The sequence below is a fragment of the Hippocampus comes genome, unplaced genomic scaffold (assembly GCF_001891065.2).
Source record: "Hippocampus comes isolate QL1 unplaced genomic scaffold, H_comes_QL1_v1.1 scaffold111, whole genome shotgun sequence".
Classification (NCBI taxonomy): Eukaryota; Metazoa; Chordata; class Actinopteri; order Syngnathiformes; family Syngnathidae; genus Hippocampus; species Hippocampus comes.
In genome coordinates this window covers 1238631-1261640 of record NW_017805698.1, presented here as the reverse complement: position 1 = coordinate 1261640, position 23010 = coordinate 1238631, and the positions used below count along the sequence as shown (strand labels likewise).

The following is a 23010-nucleotide window of genomic DNA, read 5'->3' as shown; positions in this document are numbered from 1 at the left end:
TTTTTGCTGAACTTTGTTGGGCATTGCTAAGTGTTGTAGTACTGGACGAAATCAGATGTCAATCACCACAGTCAAGATACCACTCAGTGTGTGTACATCTAATGGATCATAAAATGTCAAACAGAGATTACAATCTGAGCAAATTCACATTAACAATAGTGCATAAAGAATATTTGTTGTATCTGCTAAGGATTATCAGTATTTCTGCTGTTTACATTCTTTTTTTTGTGAATAGAATTTATTTGGAGCTAGGCAATGGCAAAGTCTACCACACTGACATTTTCTGAGCAACTGACTTTTTATTTTATTATGTGGCTGTAAAAACAAATAGTAAATGTCGGATTTTGTGAGAAAGTAGTCCTCTGCGTATTAGAATTTCATAGTTGTTTTGGTCACAGTAACTCAAAAGGAATGCCACAATTATGTGACATATCACAGGTCAGAAACAATTGTATTGTAAAACAACTCATAAATGTCAGTAACTCATAAAAGATAGGGGGGGGGAAACATTTTATTAGTAACTTGCTCAACACTGCTGTCCACATATGATATTTTTTTGTGGCAGCGGCAAAAAGCAAAATCTAAAAAGCAGCCTTCGGCTGATGTAGGCTCATGCCGTTTCATCCCAAATGGAGTCCTGAAATAACACTATATGGTCCACTTTGTGAAAGGAGAAGGAAAAAAAAACACACTTCATTTTGTCACTGCACTCACCTTTCCAATGTTGAGGTTTTTGTTTTGCGGCAAAAGTAGAGTGGCATTACTTCAAAGCCACCTGGCATGTTGCGGCATGTAAATATTTAATATGGCAGGACTGCCCAAATAAAATTGAAAATAGATTCAATACAGGCCTGCGGCACTCAAGTCAGAGATGAAAAAGCGATATGTGGAATGGGTAAAAAAAAAAAAAAAAAAAAAAAACACGAAGCTGAAGCAGACGCTGGTGCTTCACTACAATGTAGTACAACTTCGATTTACTAATAAAGTAATTATGAATATGGAAAGTTATAATATAATAATAATATACAGTATAGAATAGAATAACTATGATACATACTCTGCTATGCGATTATTATTATTGTTATTAGTATAAAAAAATAAAGAGTACAATAAGATCTGGTATGTCATTTTACATGCAATAAAATGTTCTGGACTGACAATTTAATGGAAAGAAAAAGTTGAAAACAAAAGCTGAGGAAGTAGTTTGCCCATATGTGCCTGTGCCGTGTAATCAAAGAAAGTGTGTGTGTTTCAAGTTTATTGGAATACATTCACGCCATATGGAAAGCAATGATAGCACCTTCCGATACACCATTGCTACCGTCTTACTAATGAGGCCTGCCCATAAATCATTCATTTCTACACTGAAGAGCAAACATGTTCATGGACGTTGTCAATTACTGGACACGGGTAAGCAATATGTTCTGTGAGCTAGGCAAACTACCATGGAGACAAATCCCAGTCATCAGCAATGCTGACCCCCACGTAACCCCTGTTTTTCCTCTTCGGTTTTTAATCAGCGTAGCAGCTGTCTCAGCTCCCAAAGTGGGCTTTCATTTATGACAAGTCTTCTCCTCATTTCAGGCCTATGATATTCTATCTGGGCCACGATGAGCTACACCATACACTTTAATGACTAATTCAGTCCTTTGGCTGATGTTCTAAAATAGAACACACACGCGCGCATGCAGCGGAGAAGATGGAAATCACTTGAAATGTTGCAGCATCTGACAGGACTATCCTTGAGGAGGGGGAAAAAATGCAAAACATCAGAAGGTGTCACATGCTTTTGTTTCGAGAGTGAGAGAGTACGCCATGTCGAGACAGGCAGAAGCTGTATGAATGTATGTATGCGGGGTGCTGCTACGCTGGGGAATATTTTTCCCAATGTCTTTGATCACTTTTCAGCTTTGAAGTAAGTCTCAGTGAAGGCAGAAATAAGCTAAGCAGAAGTCACGGAAAGTTCACGCTGCAACTAGGACTCGCAAAATCGGCAATTTGCATAATTTATTCTTGAAACAATTAAAATGCAAAAAGATGGAGAGATCTCAAGGTGCCCAACAAACCCGCCTCCCCGCTTGACAAGCCCAATTAAATACTCTTCACATTTGTTCTCAATTACAGCTCGAAGAGCGACAACATGAGAGTATCTAATGCTTATCAAGTGACGGATTTAAAGATAGCTGAATTCATGGAATCGAAACCGAACTCTTCAAAGTCGATACGCTCACGAGCCGCATTATTAGGTCCTCAATACCTTCTCAATCTAAAGATATTGTCAAAGGCTGCCTGTATTATAATCCTCAAATGTGATTGACACTGTCAGAGATTAATTCAACAACACAGCGTATATATTAACCTATTAAAGTAACTTCAAACGCTGGACGTAATCACATTAAAACAAACACCAGAGCCTCATACTAAACATGCTTGAAATGATTTTTTTATATGGAAATATTCCTTTTGAAAGGAATGCCCTAATTAAAACCCAACCCTCAAATACAATATTTTTTTTCCACAATTTTTACTTGACCTCTGTTTAAACCTGATGCTGATTAGTACAAATCCCACATTGCTGACTTTAAAAAAAAGTGAATGTGCCTGTGGCACAAACACAACATCACTGAAACGCCGGCAATTTGCATGCAAAAGAAACTGGATTGACGGCCATTGCATCATACAGAATAAAAGAGGTGAAGGTATATAGCTACACTTGAGAAAGATTTCAATGAATAACTTTTGTAGGACGCTACTGGATTTTTGTTGCACAAAAATGTTTGCATCCCTCGCGTCAAACTCAAACACTGCTTCCAACAATAAATGTTATTGTTGTGATGGCAGCTACCTAATTTGCATTGGCCTTTAAAGCAGAACAAAGAATACAGGACAGCTGCCCAGGAGAAGTGATTTATTGTGCGGTCGTGTTATAAACTGGCGCTTTCTTTTGTACGTGCTCTACAAATTTTGTAATACCAGAAATGCCTGCAATGGTTTTCACTCAGCAGTTCATAGGTGTCATGATTAAGTTGAAAATGTTGAAAAATGCTTCACTTCCATTTCACTCAATTTCTGCATTTTAGCACATGGTGTGCTGTGAAATCTGTTTTATTGATACATTTGGATTCAAAAGCCTTTATGACGTAAAGATGCTCTCACTTTGAGCTCTTTTTTCTGTGGATGTTTCATTGATCCAAATGTGATGTATAAAGACACTCTGTTTCACCCACAGCACCCCCTCCCCCACCCCGCCCCAAAAAAAAAAACATCATCTGGCAGGGAATTTAATTCAGCTGGCATTTTATTACCTCATTTGGCATGCATTCCTCTGTTGCACTGTGACTCACATTTCTCTTTGGTTCCCGTATACTTGCATGATATATGCACGAACTTTATAGCATCGATCCATCATCTATATACAGTAATGACATGCAGCAACCAGTATTACCCTGGTTTAAATTTATCATAGGACAAAATGTGTATATTTTATATCTATCTATATCTATATATATATCTATATATATCTATACACACACGCACACATATATGCAGTACAAAAATATACACACACACACACACACACACACAATTTTGTTTGCGGTCTGGTAGGGATCTGAGGATACTTGAAAATATTCAAAAATTCAAAGTTGAATTGGCTGCCTGAAACCACGTACACTGAAATAAAAAAAAATCGGATGTTGCATTTTCACAGTTTTATTTCGTCAAGTGTATGTATGCACAAAATAAAATCATCTGGCTTTAGATACATGTTTTAAGGAGACTATACATTAACCTAAAAAATGTGACTGGATCCAGATGATTTGATTTCATGCAACCACCTGACGAAATAAAATTGAGTAAATTGAACACGATTTTTTTTTTTTAATTTCAGTGTACATGGTTTAAGGCAACATTTGTTCAGTTTACTATAGTGCAAATCAAGCCATATTGAAAACAACTATTTTGTATTTTTAGTTGAGTTTTGAGGCCAAAGAAATAAAAAATGCCGAGAAGGCTATGGCAAAACACATCCAAAGGGTTTAAAGTTACATGACATGATGCAGCATAACTTTTATTTTTACTTTGTACTTTTTTTTTAAATTTTTTTAATATACTAATTTGATATTTGGTGTTTTGGCATTGTTGCCTTATTAAGTTATCAGAATGCTTAACCACCACTGTATAACACAAGGCAGCTGTCTGTAACTACACTCAGGCTCTTGACGTTTTTGTCGAATGCAAACAGCCCGAGTGACTTAACGATGTTGTCTTTTAACGGCGGTGCTCTCTCTCGTCTATGATATGCTTCCAGCTATTTACATGGGCCATTACAGAAGCCGCATCAGAGTACCCGAGTTGGTACACTGAGCTGAATGACAAGTCAGGGGAAATACTATACACACAATCAAAGAGCACTCAATTACATTCTTTGTCATCGCCGCAGAAGCAAATGCTAATGCAGTCACTGCAGAGACAACAAACAAAAAGCCTTGCATTCAAATTCTGTCATACTGCATGATTTGCATTCATGAAAGTAGGAGGGTAATTTCTAAAGCTCCCCTAAATGACTGGTAATTTACAAATGTACCCATGTGTGATGACAAATATTCTCATTTAATAATATTTGGAATGCTATGAATGGACAGGCGGAGAAAATTTGAGAGGAAATCAAAGTGTCAGGATAAAGAACGTCACTGGAAAACCGTGAGTGTGTTTATATGCGGTATGAAGAGGGTGTTTTTTCTGCTCCCTGATCATATACAATCATCACCTCCTCTTTCTTTCTTTCTAATCAAGTCTGAAGAGCCACGGTTGTTAAACTGAGATGTTCCTTTGGAAAATGTCACGGTGTGAGTGTCCCTGCAGTGTGACCTGTAAGTAAACACCCTCCCCCACTTTGTCTGTTTTCCAGAAAGGCAGTTCTTGTTTTCTTTTTTTTCCAATATCTTATAAAAATAAGTTTTATGTTTTATTATTTTGGACTCTTTTATGTTGCTGTTCATTTTGCTGAAGGTTGCTTTGACATCTATATGGATGAGATGATGAACCTTTGTGTCACTCTACTGAGAGGATCTGTGTATCTGTGCGTGTGTGTGTGTGTGTGTGTGTGTGTGTGTGTGAGAGAGAGGGAGGCACTTCTCATCAGGAGGTTTGACATATTGACGGATGTGTGACCTGACTGTCTACATGTTGTAAATCGGGGCTGTTTTCCAAATCTCTTTGGCATTTACGATATCGGTCAAGTGTTTGGGACACTTTCTCATCTTACTAATTGAGAATGTGTGTCCAAACCTTTAACTGGCACTGTACATTATGACATATTCATGAACAGTCTTGTTATCAGAGATGAGGCTTATTGATCAAAATACAGTACAGACTACAGGAGCTTGCTAGATATATATTTGAACAACTGTAAATATAAGTAAAAATGCTTGCTTTAAAAATGCCATTAAAAACTACAAAGCCAGTGGTGGCCTGAGACTTTTTGCACTGTACTCCGAGAGCATGATTGAATGAGTCAACGATTAGTGTTGCCGTCATTTTTTTCACACCACAGAAAACTTGCTGTGAGGTCTTTAGAAAGGACCTCACGGCCAGTCTTAGCGTGGCAATATCAAACAGTGAGAATATGAACGCATTCAGCACTCTACACAGTGCTAAGTTGAAATCAATGTATGAAGGCCAAATGGGGGGCAGTAATGTGTCATCATAAAATGCATCACAGTAGATGAAATGCTCTCCCCGTAGCATGTGTGTCCATCTGACATTCGCATTCTTAATTGTAACCGCGATTAGATGAGTGGAGATTAAATGATAACGGGTAAACCTTTAAAAAGGAAACAATTATCAGTCGTTTTGAACCATTATTCTTGCTCCTTTGCAGCAGAGCAATTCCTAAATGGCATTATCGTACATCAAAAGGGAAGACATTTTTACAAAACAGTGATTCAAGAGCAATGATACAGTGATCTATGTACATTTGGAAATATCATAACTACAATATAGTGAATGTTTGCTTGTTCACAAACAGAAAATATGTTATTATTGCACACTTCAACATATAGATTTATATCAGTTCAATTTGAACTGACACAGCTGTACTTTAGCGTCTCAGGCAGACAACAAGTAGTCGTTTTAAACACATCTTTGAAATATTGACACTTGTCTTCCTGCTCGAGTCCTGTCAGCCCTTCTTAAAAAGGTAGCAATGAACATGGCTTTCAATTCAGTTGCTGAGCTTGTGGAAAAACACCATCAGCTAACGTAAGCTTCCAAAATGCGTTGCTCATTGACTGACAGGAGATGGATAGAAGACATAGTGCAGGGTACAGCAATTGACCTATCTGCATTGTACACATATATTATAGAAAGCAGATGGTGGAGATACACTACATTACATGATCATCTGTACCATCAACAACACACTAGAGGTGCTTTTAACCCACAATGTGGTGACTGCAATGTTGCGTTGTGAAAACTGCAACCGGTGCTACATGATCAATCACAGAAAACTGTAGAAGCACATTGGGTAAAACACATTGTACAAATGAGCACAAAGCATATCCGTATAGTGGCATTGCCTTCTAATTTGTTTTGCATCTGCACCAGCAAATTTGATACTCAATGATGGCATACACTTATCACAATGTGAGCAATGGACTGTGCAATACAAGACAGGGTAAGAAGAAATGAGGTGCTTCGGTATAATCCCAAAACAAATGTGTTATTTATTCGATCGTGATCCAGACCAGGATGTAGAATTGTGGTTCTTATCCAAGGTTTATTTGTCATGATCTGCAACTACACCGCAACAAATGCGAGGTCATAAAATGGATGTTGCCAACTTTAACAAAAAAAACAAAAAAACTCAGTAGACTTTGATGAATGTGTCTCTCTTGTGCCGCTGCATTGTGCCAGGGATAATCTAAAAACCATATTAGACAGCTGCGGTTCAAACTGCTACCAAGTCAGTGTGGATAACTTAGCTGCAGTGACAGGCGGCGTGCACAGTACAGATGCCCGATCACACCCACACACAGAAGACCATTCAACTCAAGAGAAAACAAACATTTCAAATCCACAAGCCACATCACAGACAATCCTTAAAATCCAAGTAGAGAGTCATCGGACGGACAAGTAGATTAGATCGATCGATTGATCTATATCATCAGTCGGCATCCCGCGGCTCCGGAGCCTCATGCGGCTCTTTCATCCTTATAATGCGGCTCTGATTGGCTTGGGAAAATAAATTACTAAAAATGTTTTTTTTGTATTTAATTGAAGTGTGTTTTATTTGTGTTAGTTTTTATATTATTTTAGTTCTAAATTTGAAGATTATTGTGATCTTGAAATATTAAAATATTAATTAAATTATTTGATATTATTTTTTCGTCGCTCAAAATAGACGTCACACTGCGGAAGCTGGTATACCCGCTGAAACGGCGTCTATTTTGAGCGACTTTCAACCCCGGCAAAGCCAATGGAGAAATGTAAGAAAAGAAAAATATCTCAAGAAAATAGAACATTCAATGATGCCTGGGCAGATTCATTTGCATTTACCTCGGGCGAGAGTGGCCTACCAGTATGCCTAATTTGTGGAGAAAACTGGCTAACAATAAAGGGTCAAATGTTGCAAGACATTTTAACAATACACACAGAGCCTTTGCTGAAAAATATCCAGAGGGAGAAGAGAGGAAAAAAGCTGTTTCGGAACTGATGCAGAAGGCTGACCGGACGAAAAATCAATTCAAGAAGTGGGTGAAGTCTGCAAATTCAACTACATATGCAAGCTTTGTGGCCGCTCAGGAAAATGTGTTCATTACATCGGTAAAATTTAATTTTCTCCGTAGCACTTCATAAGACATAACCACACTATAGTTGTTTATACAAAGTGTAAAGGTAAGAAAAAGCAATATATACAGTGTTATCTTCATTTTAGATAAGATAAATGGATATAAGGATGACGCCTCATGGCATTTTTCTGCTTTCGTTTGCTACATGGACAATTTAAATTCAGCTTTTTAATTTATTTGAAAGAGACATTCATTGTTATTATTTTTCAAGAATTCAAAATGTTCAAAATGTGTTCATTAAATGAATAAAATGTAATTTTCTCTGTAGCACGTGGATTTCATAAGAAACATGCTGTGGTAAAGTAGTAGAAGTTTTTTTTTTTCATTTTAGATGTGCGGCTCCCAGTGTTTTCTTTTCCGTGGAAACCGGGTTCAAATGGCTCTTTCGGTGTCAAAGGTTGCCGACCGCTGATCTATATCTATCTGTCGATACCAGAAAAGATCTTTAGGGTGTACTATCAACCCTGCACAGGTCCCAAATGACATTAGCTGTCATGTCAACCTCGACAAGCTAAGCAGCAAGTAATAAGATGGAGGCAAAAAAATGAAGGAAGGCAGTTCAGAAGCAGCAGAAGGCAGCACGTTGTGAAACAAAAACAAACAAAAACTCTGGAGGTAAAGAACAATTGTTTAACTAGATTAAAAAAAAAAATCACACATATCCATTGAAGTAGATAGATTTGTTTTAAATATCGTATGAACAGGTTGGGTGGATATAGCCATCTGGTTAGGTCATTGATCCACACTATTCATCTATTTTTCAAAATTGCTGATGTCTCATTGAATATATTAAGTGTAAAAAGATTATGATATGATATTGATCACATTCATTCATCCATTCCCGATAACTGCTAGGTTTTATTAGGTTCGCAGGTGTGCTGGAGTCAAGCCCACAACAAAATATGAATATTGTGAGTTGTTTTTATCCGTTCTTGAGCAATCGGCATTAGGCAATAGCTAAATTTCATCAAATATCCATTTTCTCAGGAAAAACGTGTATTCCCTCCACTCTGCAATTTTGTGCTCGTGCATGTGTGCGTCCCCGTCACCCTGCAATTAATGCATATTTTTTTCTGCCTCTTTAATGGCTGCTTCTTACTTTAGCATGCTACTGCTTTCAGCAAATCCATCTCCCTCATCATGGTGGAAAATTTTCTTCCCCTTCCCCTTCACAACCTTAATTGTTTTAATTTCCCCATCGCTATTAGTTCAAATCGCTACTAAGTACACACTACTCCGCCCAACTCTACGCGACTCCACAACTCCGCCCATGAATCCCTCCCCCTCTACTTCTATCTGCAGCATGCTCCTGGCTGATCCCTTACACCTGATCCTGAGGCAGAGGCTGCGTCAGACCCTTCTGTACTCTACGGCTCAAAACAACCGTAAAGACTTATAAATACGTCATGGGTAGGAAGTCGTAGTGGGTTTTCTTGACGTTATCTGAAAGTCATGGGGAATAAGAGTAAACTTACCAATGCAGGAGCCGGCGATCTCCTCATACCCGACGCTGCAGACGCATCTTCCAAGGGGGACTAACCAGTCCCCATCAGCTCCACAGAAGAGCTTGGGTGTGTCCCTTTCTTCAGCATGGTCAATGCATGCCCCCCTCACCTCCACCAATGAGGATGAGTCCACACGAGGCACCGTGTCTGGAAACGAGGCCAGGTTTCTCAATGTGAAAGGGCATTTCTTGTAGTAGACTCTCACTGAGACCAAAGCGATGCAGGCCCCAATGTCCTGGAATGCAAGATAAAAGCCATTCTTGGTCATGGGTCCCACCTCGCGCACCTCAGTGTTGAGCTTCAGAATGCGGTCTCCGAGATCCATCTGAGTGAAGCTCTCATCTGCGGCAATGGTGTCGATCTTAGTGTATTGAGCAGGTTTGAATTTTACGCCATGTGCCTCATCAGTCTCATAATAAAAGAGGTTGAAGGTCTCCTTGCACGTGCCAGAAACCCAAGGGATGGAGTTGCAGTCGCGTAAGGTGAAGCGAAGCTCCACATAGATTTTTTGGGCTGCTTGTCGAGAAATCCAGTTGGATCGAAGCCAGTTGTTCTGGTTGGGCTCCATCACGTTGCACACCTGAAAGGTATGAATGGGCCGATTGTGCTCATCCATCTCTGTGATGGCATCCCACTATGGAGGGAAAATAAGAGTTTTGGGTAGAAGAGAAGAAAACAACAATTTAAATAACATCAATTTAAATACACATCATCCTAATCTCATGTGGGGTTAAAATGTTGACACAAGTGTTCCGATGAGCCGAAGAAATGTCTCTGATAGGTGAAAAAAAAAAAATTCAGACCGTTGGGTAATATTTGCCTTTGTATATTGTCATTGTCAGCCGGAAACCTCTTATGTCAAAATTTGATTGATTTAATATTTTTCCACAAATGGATACTATTTGTCGGTGCTCTTGCGTTTTTTTTTTTTTTTTTTTTTTTTTAAACCAATTACTCACCAGCCGAAAATGGCTTGCTGTCTTTGACAATATAACATTCGCAGCACTACAAACATCATTTTTTGGGGGACATGGGGACGAGTGGTTCCTGAAAAGTAATGGTTTTGGAGATGCAAGGGTTCCCTTCAATGCCAAGGATATCCATTATTAGGTTCACTAATATTCCCTTCATCAATCATCCAACAATAAGTTATTTTAACTGACTTTCTCTGGAGCTGCCAAAAATTGCCCATGCACAAACTGGGTGACCATGTTACACTGTATGTATGATTAATTCCAACCTATGGGCTGTTTATAGTTTAACTGTTCTTTTACATTAAGTAGCCCAGAGCAGAGCTGTCAACTTAAGGTACTTGAGTCAGTACTCGGAAACAATCCAATTTGAAATTGGGCCAATAAAACTCATATTATGAACAGACAGCTGAAAGCTTTAAATACACACAATGCATGTAAATACACAAAATATATGACATGGAGCTCATCCATCACACGTATCGCTAGAATTTGGAGAATATTTTTCATCTGTCTTTTTGCTTTGCTGAGTCCCTCCAATTATGTAATTGGAAACAGATAAAGGAGCACATGATACAACATATTAAGCAGTTGATCCTGTCGCTGACCTACACAATAATGTATACGTTTTCACTTGGTCAAATATTTTCAAATCTTTGGCATGATAATAACAGCTGTGCTAAGTGAGGAAATAAAAATTGTGTTCTCCAGCAGTTGCTGAAGGACAACAGAGCAAGCCAGTGAACCCCTTCCCCCCCAAACTAAAAAGCAATGTAGCAATGTCAGACAGAGCCCTTAGCGACTCTCCCTTAGAATAGTTTATTATAGCGCATCACGACTAGGTCAGAGGGGGATTGAGGATATCATCTAGTATCTTATAAAACTCAAGTCATTCTTAATATTAGACAGCTGTCTTTAATAAAAAAGAAATTTGTTAGACTACATGGGTTTTAGCCCTCTTTAACCTCTTTTCATCCGGCAAGTACTTCACATAAATGTTCTAGTAAAAAGCGTGACCTCCTAGGTATGTCAGAACATAAATTCATGTTAATATACAGCCCAGTATACATTGATGTTCATTGATGAGCATGTATAAAATAGCTCAGAACCTGTTTTCCATACTTTCATATTCCTCATTACAGCATTAAAGTGTACATTGCTGGCTGAAATTGCCAGGATAGGCATAACGATGGTTTCTGTATGTGAATTTCACCTCATATACACAACATGAACCCCCCCCCCCCCGTATTTACACGAAATTATGACCTTGCAAACGTATATCTGACCTTGGATTTTTAAATGCATTCCAAACTGAGGCTTACTGTTATTACCAGTAATTGTCTTGTCTTGTCTTTGGCTTCAAAAGAGCAGAATGACTGTAGATTAAAGATACCTCACCATGTTTGGATTAGAAAAATCTAATTACCTTGCGATATATATTTTCTCTCCATCAGTTTCCCTCATCTTTCTCATCCCTCTTTTCCCATAACTCAGGCGTGGACTGAAAGATTTCTTCACTTGGTCTTTTTCTGTGCTATACACATGTACCACCGATGAGTGTGTGTGCGTGTGTGTGTGTGCGTGTGTGTGTGTGTGTGTTGTGACTGTCACTGCGATTGAGATATTTTTATTCAGCGCCAGTCTCCCTCTGTGATGGCAGAAAAACGTTCACTTTTAGAACGTGCACCTATGGAAACACACACCCACACGGTAGGTACAGTAATAGGTGTAGGGAGATGAATGAAGAGCGTGCAATCATTGGGGAACTTGATGGCAGCTCTGTGAGTTTATGAGCAAAACAATAAGAATTAAGTGTGTGTGTGTGTGTGTGTGTGTGTGTGTGTGTGTGTGTGTGTGTGTGTGTGTGTGTGTGTGTGTGTGTGTGTGTGTGTGTGTGTGTGAGAGCTTGCAGGCAAACTCCAGACTGGACTTTCAAGTTCACTGTGATATTTGGCTCTCATTTTCATTAGTTTTGGAGCATCATAATCACTGCAGGCATCCCATTGGGCTGTACTTCATGTTACTCAGGCTCAAAAGAAACGTAAGACTGAACAAAACATTTTGCAATACAGGTGAGGATCCCAACAAGCCTTTCAAACTAAATAAATTCAATGATAACGATCATAAGGGCCCATGACTGAGAGGGCCCTGAGGAAACAGTATATTCGATTTGTAGCATTGGAGTGGAGGGGCTCACAGTAAATTTTTGTCACGGGGTCACAATTCCCTGGTGGCATTCATGCGTGAATAGTTTGATGTGGTAGATTGATGATCTGCTGTAGGTATGCGCATCTCTCACCCAACGTCAGCAGGGACAGACTCTCGTTTCCCTGTGACCTTATATACATGATAGGTGGTATTGATTAAATCCATTACTATGTAAAAAAGAGGATCCACCATACTTCTTTGTAATGCGCATCACAGATAGACGAGATAGATTGAAATCATTTGTTGAAAATGTATCACTGTAGGAGTGTTAGAGGAATTTATGAGCAAAATTGTATCATGTTTAAAGTTTCATTTAATTTGGACACATCTAAACGTTTGGGCGCGTATCCAGCACTTCCAAATGCCTGTGCACAAAGGCGCCGGCCACCTGGCCGGAGGGCTGTTGAAGTCCACAATTAGCACGTCAATGCAGGTGGGCAATCACAGGGGAGGGGGCGAAACTCGGTCACAAAAGGGGAATGAATAATTTGGGAACAGCGGTTGAACAACAAAAGACGAGTTGAGAACACCCGTCGCGCCCAGGCGACATTTGTCGTCCGCGAAGTCTGCAACATGTTGATACAGTGTGGACCAGACAGAAAGGCGCCAATGTACTGGTGGTTCAAAGCTTAAACTCAGGTAACCAATCACTACCGAGGGGCCGGACCGGGGGTGCGGTATGCAAATGTCGGGGGCAGTGTTTTCCTTGTATGTTACAATAAAAGTCGGAATTGGCGGGAAGGGAGCTCGAGAGTGTGATCATCGGAGCAACTACCGTCGTTCGCTCTCAGAGATCCCCCTCCCGCCGATATTGAAGACAATTTTCCTGTGTGCCGAGTCATTTCTTTAACTTTGTCCGAGAAAATCTCTGACAAGGAGCGCTGGGATGTTCATGCATTGCTGAGGCCTGATAATTTGTTATGTGCTCTTTTTAAATAAATGAATGGAAATACGTTTTTTTTTTAAATCAGATTAATCGATTAATAAAAAAATTATCGACCTTAAAATAAGCATTAGCTCGAGCTCTAGACTTATTCCAACAGAGTTGAACGCACTACAGCTGCATTTAAAAGGAATGAAATGAAACACTAATTGGTCAAGCTTGAAGTCGGCTGTAACCACACCCACCGCGGTGCAGCCCTCTCTCTTGCATATCCATGGCGCATGCTCTGTCAAACTACCATCATCGTGTCGAACAAATCTTCATGCAGAAATGTTCCACATGCCCGCTGAATTTTTGCTGTTCACGAAAATAGATCCTTCTGTTTTTGCCAGACTTCTGTTTTTCCTTTTTTATTTATTTTTTTTAAACTGAATTATTTCCTAGCATCAAAAGACATTTTTGGACACCATAGAATACTGTAATTGCAGAGCAGGGCTCGCACTCAAGCTGGCCCCTTGTTGGGCTTTGACTGTCTGATTTTGATCCACATCAGCAAAACCCGGCAAATAAGAAATACAAAAATAAAGACGCTACGAAGCAAACATTCGTAATGGCAGTATAATGGTTATGTCTGATGTTTTAAATGTGAGGATGATATGACATTTAGGGATAGTGGTTATCAATGCATCACTTTCTTTTTAGAGCGCGCACACACACACACACACGCGCACACACACACACACACACACACACACACACACACACACACACACACACACACACACACACACACGCACACACGCGGTGTCCCACTACCTATTACCAGTACACCTCTAAATCAATAATGGCAAGTGAACAGCGGCGAGCAAATGAAATCCAAAAGACCCTGCGCTCCTCTCATTCCAACATCCATCACCGTAAATGGCTAGCCGGCAGGGTGGAGCCAGAACAGCCATCAGTCATCGCTATGGTGATCTCAAGAGTGTTCTCACAGAAGTGACACCTGGTTGGTCAAGGCCTTAGCCATCCTCCAAAGGGCACTGAAGATAGAGTTCAGCCCATATTACCCTTTAAGGCCTGCTCAGGTTGAGCTGATAAGTGTGTTTTTTTCTTTTTTTTTTTTTCCCCCTTCGGTGTATGGCACCGACAGTATTCCACGTGAATAAACTAAACTGGCAAAAAAGTGTGTTTTTTTTTTTTTCACTCTAACCATATTTTGATCATGGTGTGAAATCTACAGAAATGACGACCAAGAGCATTACAATTTTGTCAAGCATTATATACGGCTTACATTTATGACGTGCAATAAATATTCTCTCTAGAAGGAAACTTTTTTAGATGTGACCAATTCATCATTTTCTTTTTTAATTTTATTCAGGGATTGTAGAAGCATTTGCGCTGCCTTGTGTTTATCGTATTAAACATAGTAAAGATCAGCTTATTGACCCGAGACCAAATGAATGGTTCTGTACTTTCTTCAAATCCTCAGTTGTCGTAGTTCTAAAAATATACAACGGCAAAATAAATAGTTTTAAAACAACAACAACTCCACTGAAATTATTCCTTCTTTCAGCAAATAGCCACAGTGCTCAGATATGAGACAAGAGAAGAAACAGAAAAGCAGATAGCTTTCAGGTTCCGAGTTAGCTTCACTATCCAATTTTGGGGCGATTTTTTTTTTTGGGGGTGGTCTGTCCTTTTATGTTTTGGGTTGTTCCTGCCAACGGCATTTCGGTGTCGGGCTCTTGAGTAAAGATTGTTTTTATTTGAACTGTATCCTGCGGGTGTCTCTTTGTCTGAGTCTTGGTTTCATGCAGGGACAACAGAGACAAGACAAAAAAAAAAACACAGAAAGCTGATCACGACTGAGTATGTGTTACCAGCCGAGGGCAATGTGCAAGACCACCTATCAAGATGTTATTGATTGCTGCAAAGCAATATTAATTGGCCTTGCAGCTTCACATATGTAATTAAATTGGTGTGGCGTAAGACAGCAAAAGGGAGGTACCCTTTCATAGTTACCATTGCCATAGCGACTTTGCTCGACAGAGATGATGCTTAATTAACCTTGTGTCTGTGTTGTACACTTGATTAAAACATGTTATCAGATTAAATAATTACATCATTTAGTACTATGTTGACTGCTACAATATCATCCAGAAAGCATCAAAAATATCTTATAGCTTTGAGCAACCATATTATGGTTGACAAAAAAAAAGGGGGGGGGGGATGCTAGCTGGGTAGCGAAAGATGTTTTCAAGGGTGGGGTTTTGGATATCTGGGGCACCGAAAAATGTATTTACACGACTACAGGGACAAAACAATTACATATTAACAAATTATGTTATTAATAATCTGCCTTTCAGTTGAAATATAATTTGTTCATTTCACATGTATAAAACGAAATGCACTTTTGTGTTGTTGTTAAAGCCAAATTAGAACCAGTGCTGTGAGTCATCCAAGGAGTGTTACGAGACCACATCTGCTGCAAGTTGTTACAGTAACATTACAGACCGTGTCAAGTGGATTCAGAGATTTGTTTTTAAATACAATTGTCATAATTCTGATTTGTTTAGATTTCATTTGGATTGGTTTCCTCATGTGCTTTTTCTGTAATTCTCGCTAGGTTTTGTTTTCACCTTGTCACCACCTTGGTCCATTGTCTGATTCAATCAGCTCCCTCCACCCTTTTGTGTCTTGCTTGTATTGAGTTCCATGGGTTTTGTTAGTCTTTGTTGGATCGTTGTTGCTGTCACATTGTTTTGTTTCTCATGGAGGTGTTTTATTTCCTTTTGTTTTGGTGTTAGTGTGAATTGTGATCTATTCAGGACTTTTTTCGTGCTTTCGATTAAGTTTTTCCAGAGTACCCTTGTAAGTGTTTTTGTTCAGAAATGTTGTTCAGTACACCCTGCCTCCCTGTTAGATGCGATAGCCAGTGCTCAGACGGATATCTTCGAGCCACCGCCGGCTTTAAGTGGATATACTTTTTGCAGTTCAAAATGTAGAAATGCAAATGCATACTCGACAAAGTAGCATCCACTTTTCCAGGTTGTAGAAGTGATATTTGATTGACAGTCGAGTGTGGAGTGGTTTCATCACATTCAGCGGACATACAGCATTTAAGAGCAGAGGGAACGGCTTGATTTTTCACAATTTCGAAGCCGCTTGGTGATTTTTTTAAAATTACAATTTGACAAAGTTATTGAATTCAGAACACATTTGTTTTCATTTCACAGGGACTTTATCATCACATCATGATCAGTGATCAAGTCTACTATGATGATTTGCATAGAAATTGACCATGATTGAATTCATTGCATGAACTCTAAGTAAAGGGCTGGCCAATGCCATCACAGTATGCGTCACTGTAAGGCATTTAACAGAAACATGAATTGCGCCACAGTGGCAGAATGTTTTGTCAAACCGAAATTTCCCAAAACATCCACAAAAATGAAAATGTCAGTGTGTTTGATTGCCCTCTCATTCATCAAAACAATTCATTTAACTGAGCAGAATTTGTTCATGTGATAGTGTAGCAAGAAAAATAGTCATACATAAAATAATCATACCTGTTTAATAGCCGGTAAACTGTTTTACGCTGAAAAAAAACTGGTTAACTCTCATTCTTATCACCATTTTTGATCTAATTTGCCTAAATGGTGATGAGCCATTCATCTCCACTCCAACTGGGTGACTCCTCATCTGCGGATACAAACAAGTGACCTTTCGCCCGGCCCAGTGCCAGCCCACCAGCAGCTTTGACAAAATATGCGTGGGAAAATGAAGAGCTCGTTGTTTTACATATCTATTTTTGCCAGAGATGCAGAGGCAAGAACGTCAATGTGTGATGAGCATCCTCTGATTGATGTAAGATCAAAGTGATGGCTGCACAGTCGTGAAACACACACGCACGCACGCGCGCACACACACACACACACACACACACACACACACTCACACACACGTACACACGTACACACACACACACACACACACACACACACACACACACACACGCACACACACACACACACACACACACACACACACACACACACACACACATATTATAAAGTTTCGAAAAGACCGGGCCTTCCAGGTAGAGGAAAGCATGCAGCACGAACACATACAGTCAATACAGAACATTAATTAAAAGTTGAGTTATCCTTTTCTTATATTCCAAACAAAAAAAGGGATCCGTGTATCTTATTAAAAGCTTGCTTGGGGCTTTTCGTGAATGTTAATGGTGTTGGCATTTACAGAAATAAGAAAAACTGATATGAGACGATTTCCCGTAGCAACTGCACCCGGCAGCAGACCTTTAAAAAGCGTTTATGTACAGTAGATCTTCAAATCTGCACTTCTAACTCGCAAGTGTAGTCAAACGCTCGAGTCAATGATGGAGACAACTTCAGCTTCCTCAAGTCTCGAAAAGGTCATTGCGTTCTCATTCTCTCTCGTTTCCTCTTGAACCTTAATCAGTTCAATTTAATTGGACACAAAATTATATTTATAGTTAAAGCTGTTCTAGCGACTGGGCTGCACACATTCTAAAATAATATACACTTCGATAAAGACGGTAAAACCTTCGTAGAGAAAAACAAACACATTCTTTTTGCATTTGTATCGTTCCTTCCCTTCAAAGCACACATCAGCATTTACTACCTTTTGATTCCCTATCTTGAAAGACGCAGTGCATAGTGTGTATCGTTGTTTTAGGGTCAGCTCATTATGTACAGTATCTTCAGTGTGCGCTTGAGTACAGCGCTGCTTTGAAGGGACAACACAAACAAATCCACAGCGTACCGTCTTGGCGTTTTCTCCACCTGCCACTCACTTGTGGAGAAAAAAGCTGTCGGAGAGAAGGCGAGAGATGAAATGAAAACAAAGAAAGAAGTGACATGGAGGTGCTGACAAACAGGACAGCGAGTCAAAGATAAATAGGCAAAGACCGCAAGACTGTCAGGGTGAGAAAAGCCTAAGTGCTCATTTGAGGAAATAATTACATAAAAACAAACAAACACTTCTAGAAGAGGATGCAATTGTAAAAAGGCTGAGATGCTTTTAGAAGGGATTAGTTGAAGTACTGGTTTTACAGTTACAGTCAACAATCCTTGGAATTCAATTTAAAGCAAAGGTCAAAATTGATACTAAAGGAAAATAAAAACGGACAAAAAAACAATTCTGTCATAGGGCCAAAGATTGTTAAGAAATATGAAGCAATTTCAGACGTATTCTAAGATATTTCTCATTAGATTTTGTCATAGAGCAGTTAGGCAGAAGAACAACCTCTTGTTCTGTTTGTTTCTTTCAAGCTGCTTTGGAAATAACTGCCCCCACCCCCTCCCACCACCCACCTGCCTCAGTGGTGCTTCAGTAAATGTTTGAAACCAAGTAGAACCCGGTACATTGACAGATTGTACCAGCACAGACCATTTTTAAAATATGCTCAAGTGGATGTGATTTCGTAAATCAAATACACTTGGCTCTAGGGATTCAAACTGTACTCACACCTCAATAAAAGCATAAAATTGATATTATCGCACAATGAGAAAATTCCCATTGGAACATAGCTACTTCTTCATCAATGATTTTTCAGTAAATCTGTAACACATATTCTCTTTGGGCCAATGTCCCACACATCCATTACAGTTTATATTAACTGGTCAAATAGATTTGTAATCCTTTTTAACAAATGTGTGTTTCTTCCTACGAAAAGGCATGCAGTGATGGGGAGGGGAAAAATATATATTTTTGATGTTTTGATGGCTCACTTGTGCCTGTCTGCCTTTCTGGTGAAGTGAGGAGAGACGTCTTTTCTGCCCAAAGCCTCCTGACTCCAGTGTGCAGGAGCTAAACTAGCTTGACTGGAAATGAGCGCAGACAATATGGGATTGTCTGGTCTGTTCGATCAATTAGGCCAGAGGGAGCAGAAGATGCATAGCCAGAGAGCGCAAGTGGTAAAGCGCAGCTTTCAGCATCTTCTGACTATATAATATGTTAAGTGCATTTCAGAAAGCTTGCCAGACTAATCGTTCGACCCCAGTGAAATCGTATCCCTCTAACAGGCACCAAGCTCTGACCCCAAATACCCAGGCCCACTCTCTCTTATAGGGCAGGATCCAAAAGGACTGAGAGAAGCGAGCCGAGATGGAAACAAGATGTTTCCCTTTCCCATCACTGCGCACAAAACACGTATGCGGAAGACATACTGTCATGCAAGAATGTCAGTATTCTTCAAGCAACCCCATATCGTTTGGGAAAAGGAGCCAATCTTTCTATAACTGATAAGGCCTCAAGCTGACCGACAAAACAAAAAAAAAAAGATGAGCAAAGGTGTGATAAAAAAAAAAAAAAAAGAGGAAATGAGAAAATGTAAACAATTAAATTCTCTATCCAAATATGACGAAGATTTAAACCAGGAATGGTCAACTTAAGGACCATCCACTTCCTAACCAGATGTATGACACAAATGCTATTTTATATATGGACATAATATGTGGATATGTGCAAAATATGTCCTCTTAAAAAATGTCATTTTTCAGACACTCTCAAAACAGTTGGGTTATTTCATTTACTCAATTTTTGGATCGTTTGTATTGGGTCAAAATTCTGGGTTATTTTTTTACAACGGTAACCAAATTGTTGGTTCAAATGAGACATTTGTTGGGTTCCGTGTTTGTAATGTTTTTGTTGGGTCAAAAATCAACCAATCAAGTCATCCTGTTCATATGTCTAGAAACACAGCACTGTGCTCAGGTCGACACTTTTGACATTTGGGTTTCTTCATTTATCACAGTTTTGCATAGCATTGATTTTAATCTTTTGAAAACCGTCACTTTGCCTTATCACTGTGTTTGGTTGAATTGCGGGAATCATAAAAAAAAAAAAGTTCAAAAGCCTCGTGATGGGAAGGGAATGTGACCTTTCTTTTTCTCTGAGTAGATTGGCAAATACATCTACTGCGTATTTCTCAAATTGTCTTCATTTTTACACATATTCATATATTTTCCAAGGTGGGAACTCAACAGCAGCAATTTACTGTACATATTTTACATTTCATCAGACCCCTGCCGAACAGAATACACTGTTGAGTGCTTCAGTAGGAGACTCTCACGTTAAATTCAGATAAGATTTAGAGAAGTTTGTGTGCATAATTAAACGTTACACACTTTATTTTGCGCTTATTAATGTCTTTTCAAAGTTTGTATTGCGACTGGCTGGCAAGCAGTTCAGGGTGTACCCCGCCTACTGCCCAAAGACAGCTGGGATAGGCTCCAGCATACCCGCGACCCTTATAAAAAGAAGCGGTTTAGGAAATGGATGGATGAATAAATTCAAGGCACAAAACTGCTGAACAGTGAATCCCCCCACATCCCTCCCCCCAGCCCCAATACTGTTTAATGTTTGGGTTTAGGATTTGTTTTCCCCGTTTCCTCCACGTTTTTCATGAAGAAAAACATATATTGAATGTTTATCTGTGATTTCTGAAAAAAAATGGGTGGTTAAAAACAAACAAAAAAAAAGAATGCTTTTTAATTTTTTTCTTTGTATTAATCTTGTTTGTGGGCTCCCTTTTGCACACATGTATTGGTTTTGAGTTTGAAAATACATGAACATTCCACTTGTTTTTTTCTGTGATTATTAAGATTAAAATGACTTTTTGGTGATAGGCTAACAGAATAACAGTGACTGTGTGTTATGATGTATCTTCCACGTGTCCACAAGCTTGCTTTTTATTGATCAGCAGGAATAAAATGTCAACATTGCATCGATCATTCTTGCTTTGCAGTATTTCCATTTTTCCCTCAACCGTTTGACAGCACCAAGTTGCATTTTCATCAAACCCCTTATCGTTGGTGGCCTGACATGTGTGCGTTAAAACAATACAACAGGTGAAGATTGAGCATTTTGTTCTCTTTAGAAATCAAAATACAATAAAAGACATGGCGTGCCAGTATCTTCCTTTGGTTTTCTCTCGGACCACAAAGAGTGAGACAAATGGATGTGTCAGAGCTTGATGGAGCGCTGTGATTGCTCTGCTAGGTGCAAGGCTATTACTCGACGATATAGGCAGCGGCAGAGACAAATCCTGTTTGAATCAACCACACTTAATCTGTGAAACATGACAAGACGTTTCAGATAGCAAAGACAGCAACTGAAGGAAGACTGTGACCTCACTGAGAATTCGGAAATGGGCAAATATTCAGTGCTTGGTTTCAAATGGCTCGTTTCCTGTACCCTGTTTGTCCCTCTTGAGTATGACACATCAAAAATGTGTGTGTGGTTTTTTTTTTTTTTGATCTTAAAAGAAATTTATTTTGAATAATTTCATTTCAAGATGGGGTAATCGATTAAAATTAAAATGCAGATTTTTGAGTTGAAAAAAAAAACAACTCAAATTTTATTTAAAGCTAATAATATGCACTATTGAACAATCAGTCTGGTTTTTGCTTTCCTATCTGTCAACAATTCTTCAAAGGCTTCAGATTGGTTATGGGCTACGACTTTGTCAAACCTAAAAAATATCCAATCATTTACTCCTTCCAGTTACCTCCCTTGTACTCCTCACATGGTGAGGGTTAGCCCAAAAAGCTGTCAGCGAGATGCCGAAAGGGAGCACATTAGCTATCAGCCCCTGTGTGTCCCTGAAAAGAAACAAGCCAATTAAGGAATCCCCCGCTACTGCTTAAGCCCAGTTATGGCAGAGGTCACCGGGATGAACGCTGCCATGCTAAATCATCCTACCTTTTTCAAAGCCTCCGTCGGGGGAAGCTGAGTGTTTCCAGATTATTCCTCTTTCTCCCCTCCGCATTGCTGGCCATCATGCAATATGCCGTCGGAAAACTCATTCCTCTTCAAAGGACAACATTTACTCAGTAATCGTATCAGGTGTGCAGAAAGTGCTTTGAGATAAGATGCAGGTTGCTTTTTCGGTTGAGCTTTGCGATAAAAAGTCTTTCTTGAGAGACTGTAGAACGATCCGAGTCGAGTTTATTCGTGAACTCTTTATTAGTTGCGACAGGAAGAGGTGGCATCCACTCAGCTTGGTGCGTGAACTCTACTGTCGTAAAACGTACTGCTACAAAAGATGTTGCGACACCGCTGCGAAGCACTATGACATTTGCATTATGAGACAGAAACTGCCTTTAAAATGACAGAAACAATTTGACCTGCTGTTTCGTTCTTTCAGCACCACTTTGCGGCCTTGCATATATTCACGTGCAAAGCTTTTCTTGAGTAAATGAGCCCTGTCAAGTGGGAGGAGTTATAATGCATATGATTGCCTGAGATTTACCGAAAGAGTGTACCAATGTGTCACTTATCGACAAGACTAATTCCTTCTACTCATGACGGCATTTCGAAAATACGGTGCTTTGGACTTTGCTCCACTCTGCCCCCTCCCTCCTCTCAATTCACCCATACGGCACATGGGAAATGACTCATGCATATTTCAGCAGAGTGTTTGCCCATCCGGACTGGGACTTAATGTGGCTCCATGCAGACGCCAGATCAGACCTCTTTACCTTCACCTGACTCAGTCCGTCCTTCATTCATTCACCTTGAGCTTTTTCACGATTCGCCCATAGCTT

The 23010-nt window shown here is 39.5% G+C and overlaps 1 protein-coding gene across 2 annotated transcripts in view; it reads right to left on the bottom strand.

Annotated features, from left to right (window-relative positions):
- epha6 (eph receptor A6) overlaps nt 1-23010 on the bottom strand; it is a 201576-nt gene that overhangs the window by 120446 nt on the left and 58120 nt on the right. For both annotated transcript variants that reach the window (XM_019882472.1, XM_019882473.1), the window contains exon 3: nt 9326-9989. In XM_019882472.1, coding sequence (XP_019738031.1) covers nt 9326-9971 — 646 coding nt within the window. In that variant the 5' untranslated portion in view covers nt 9972-9989. The remainder of the gene's footprint in view (nt 1-9325; nt 9990-23010) is intronic.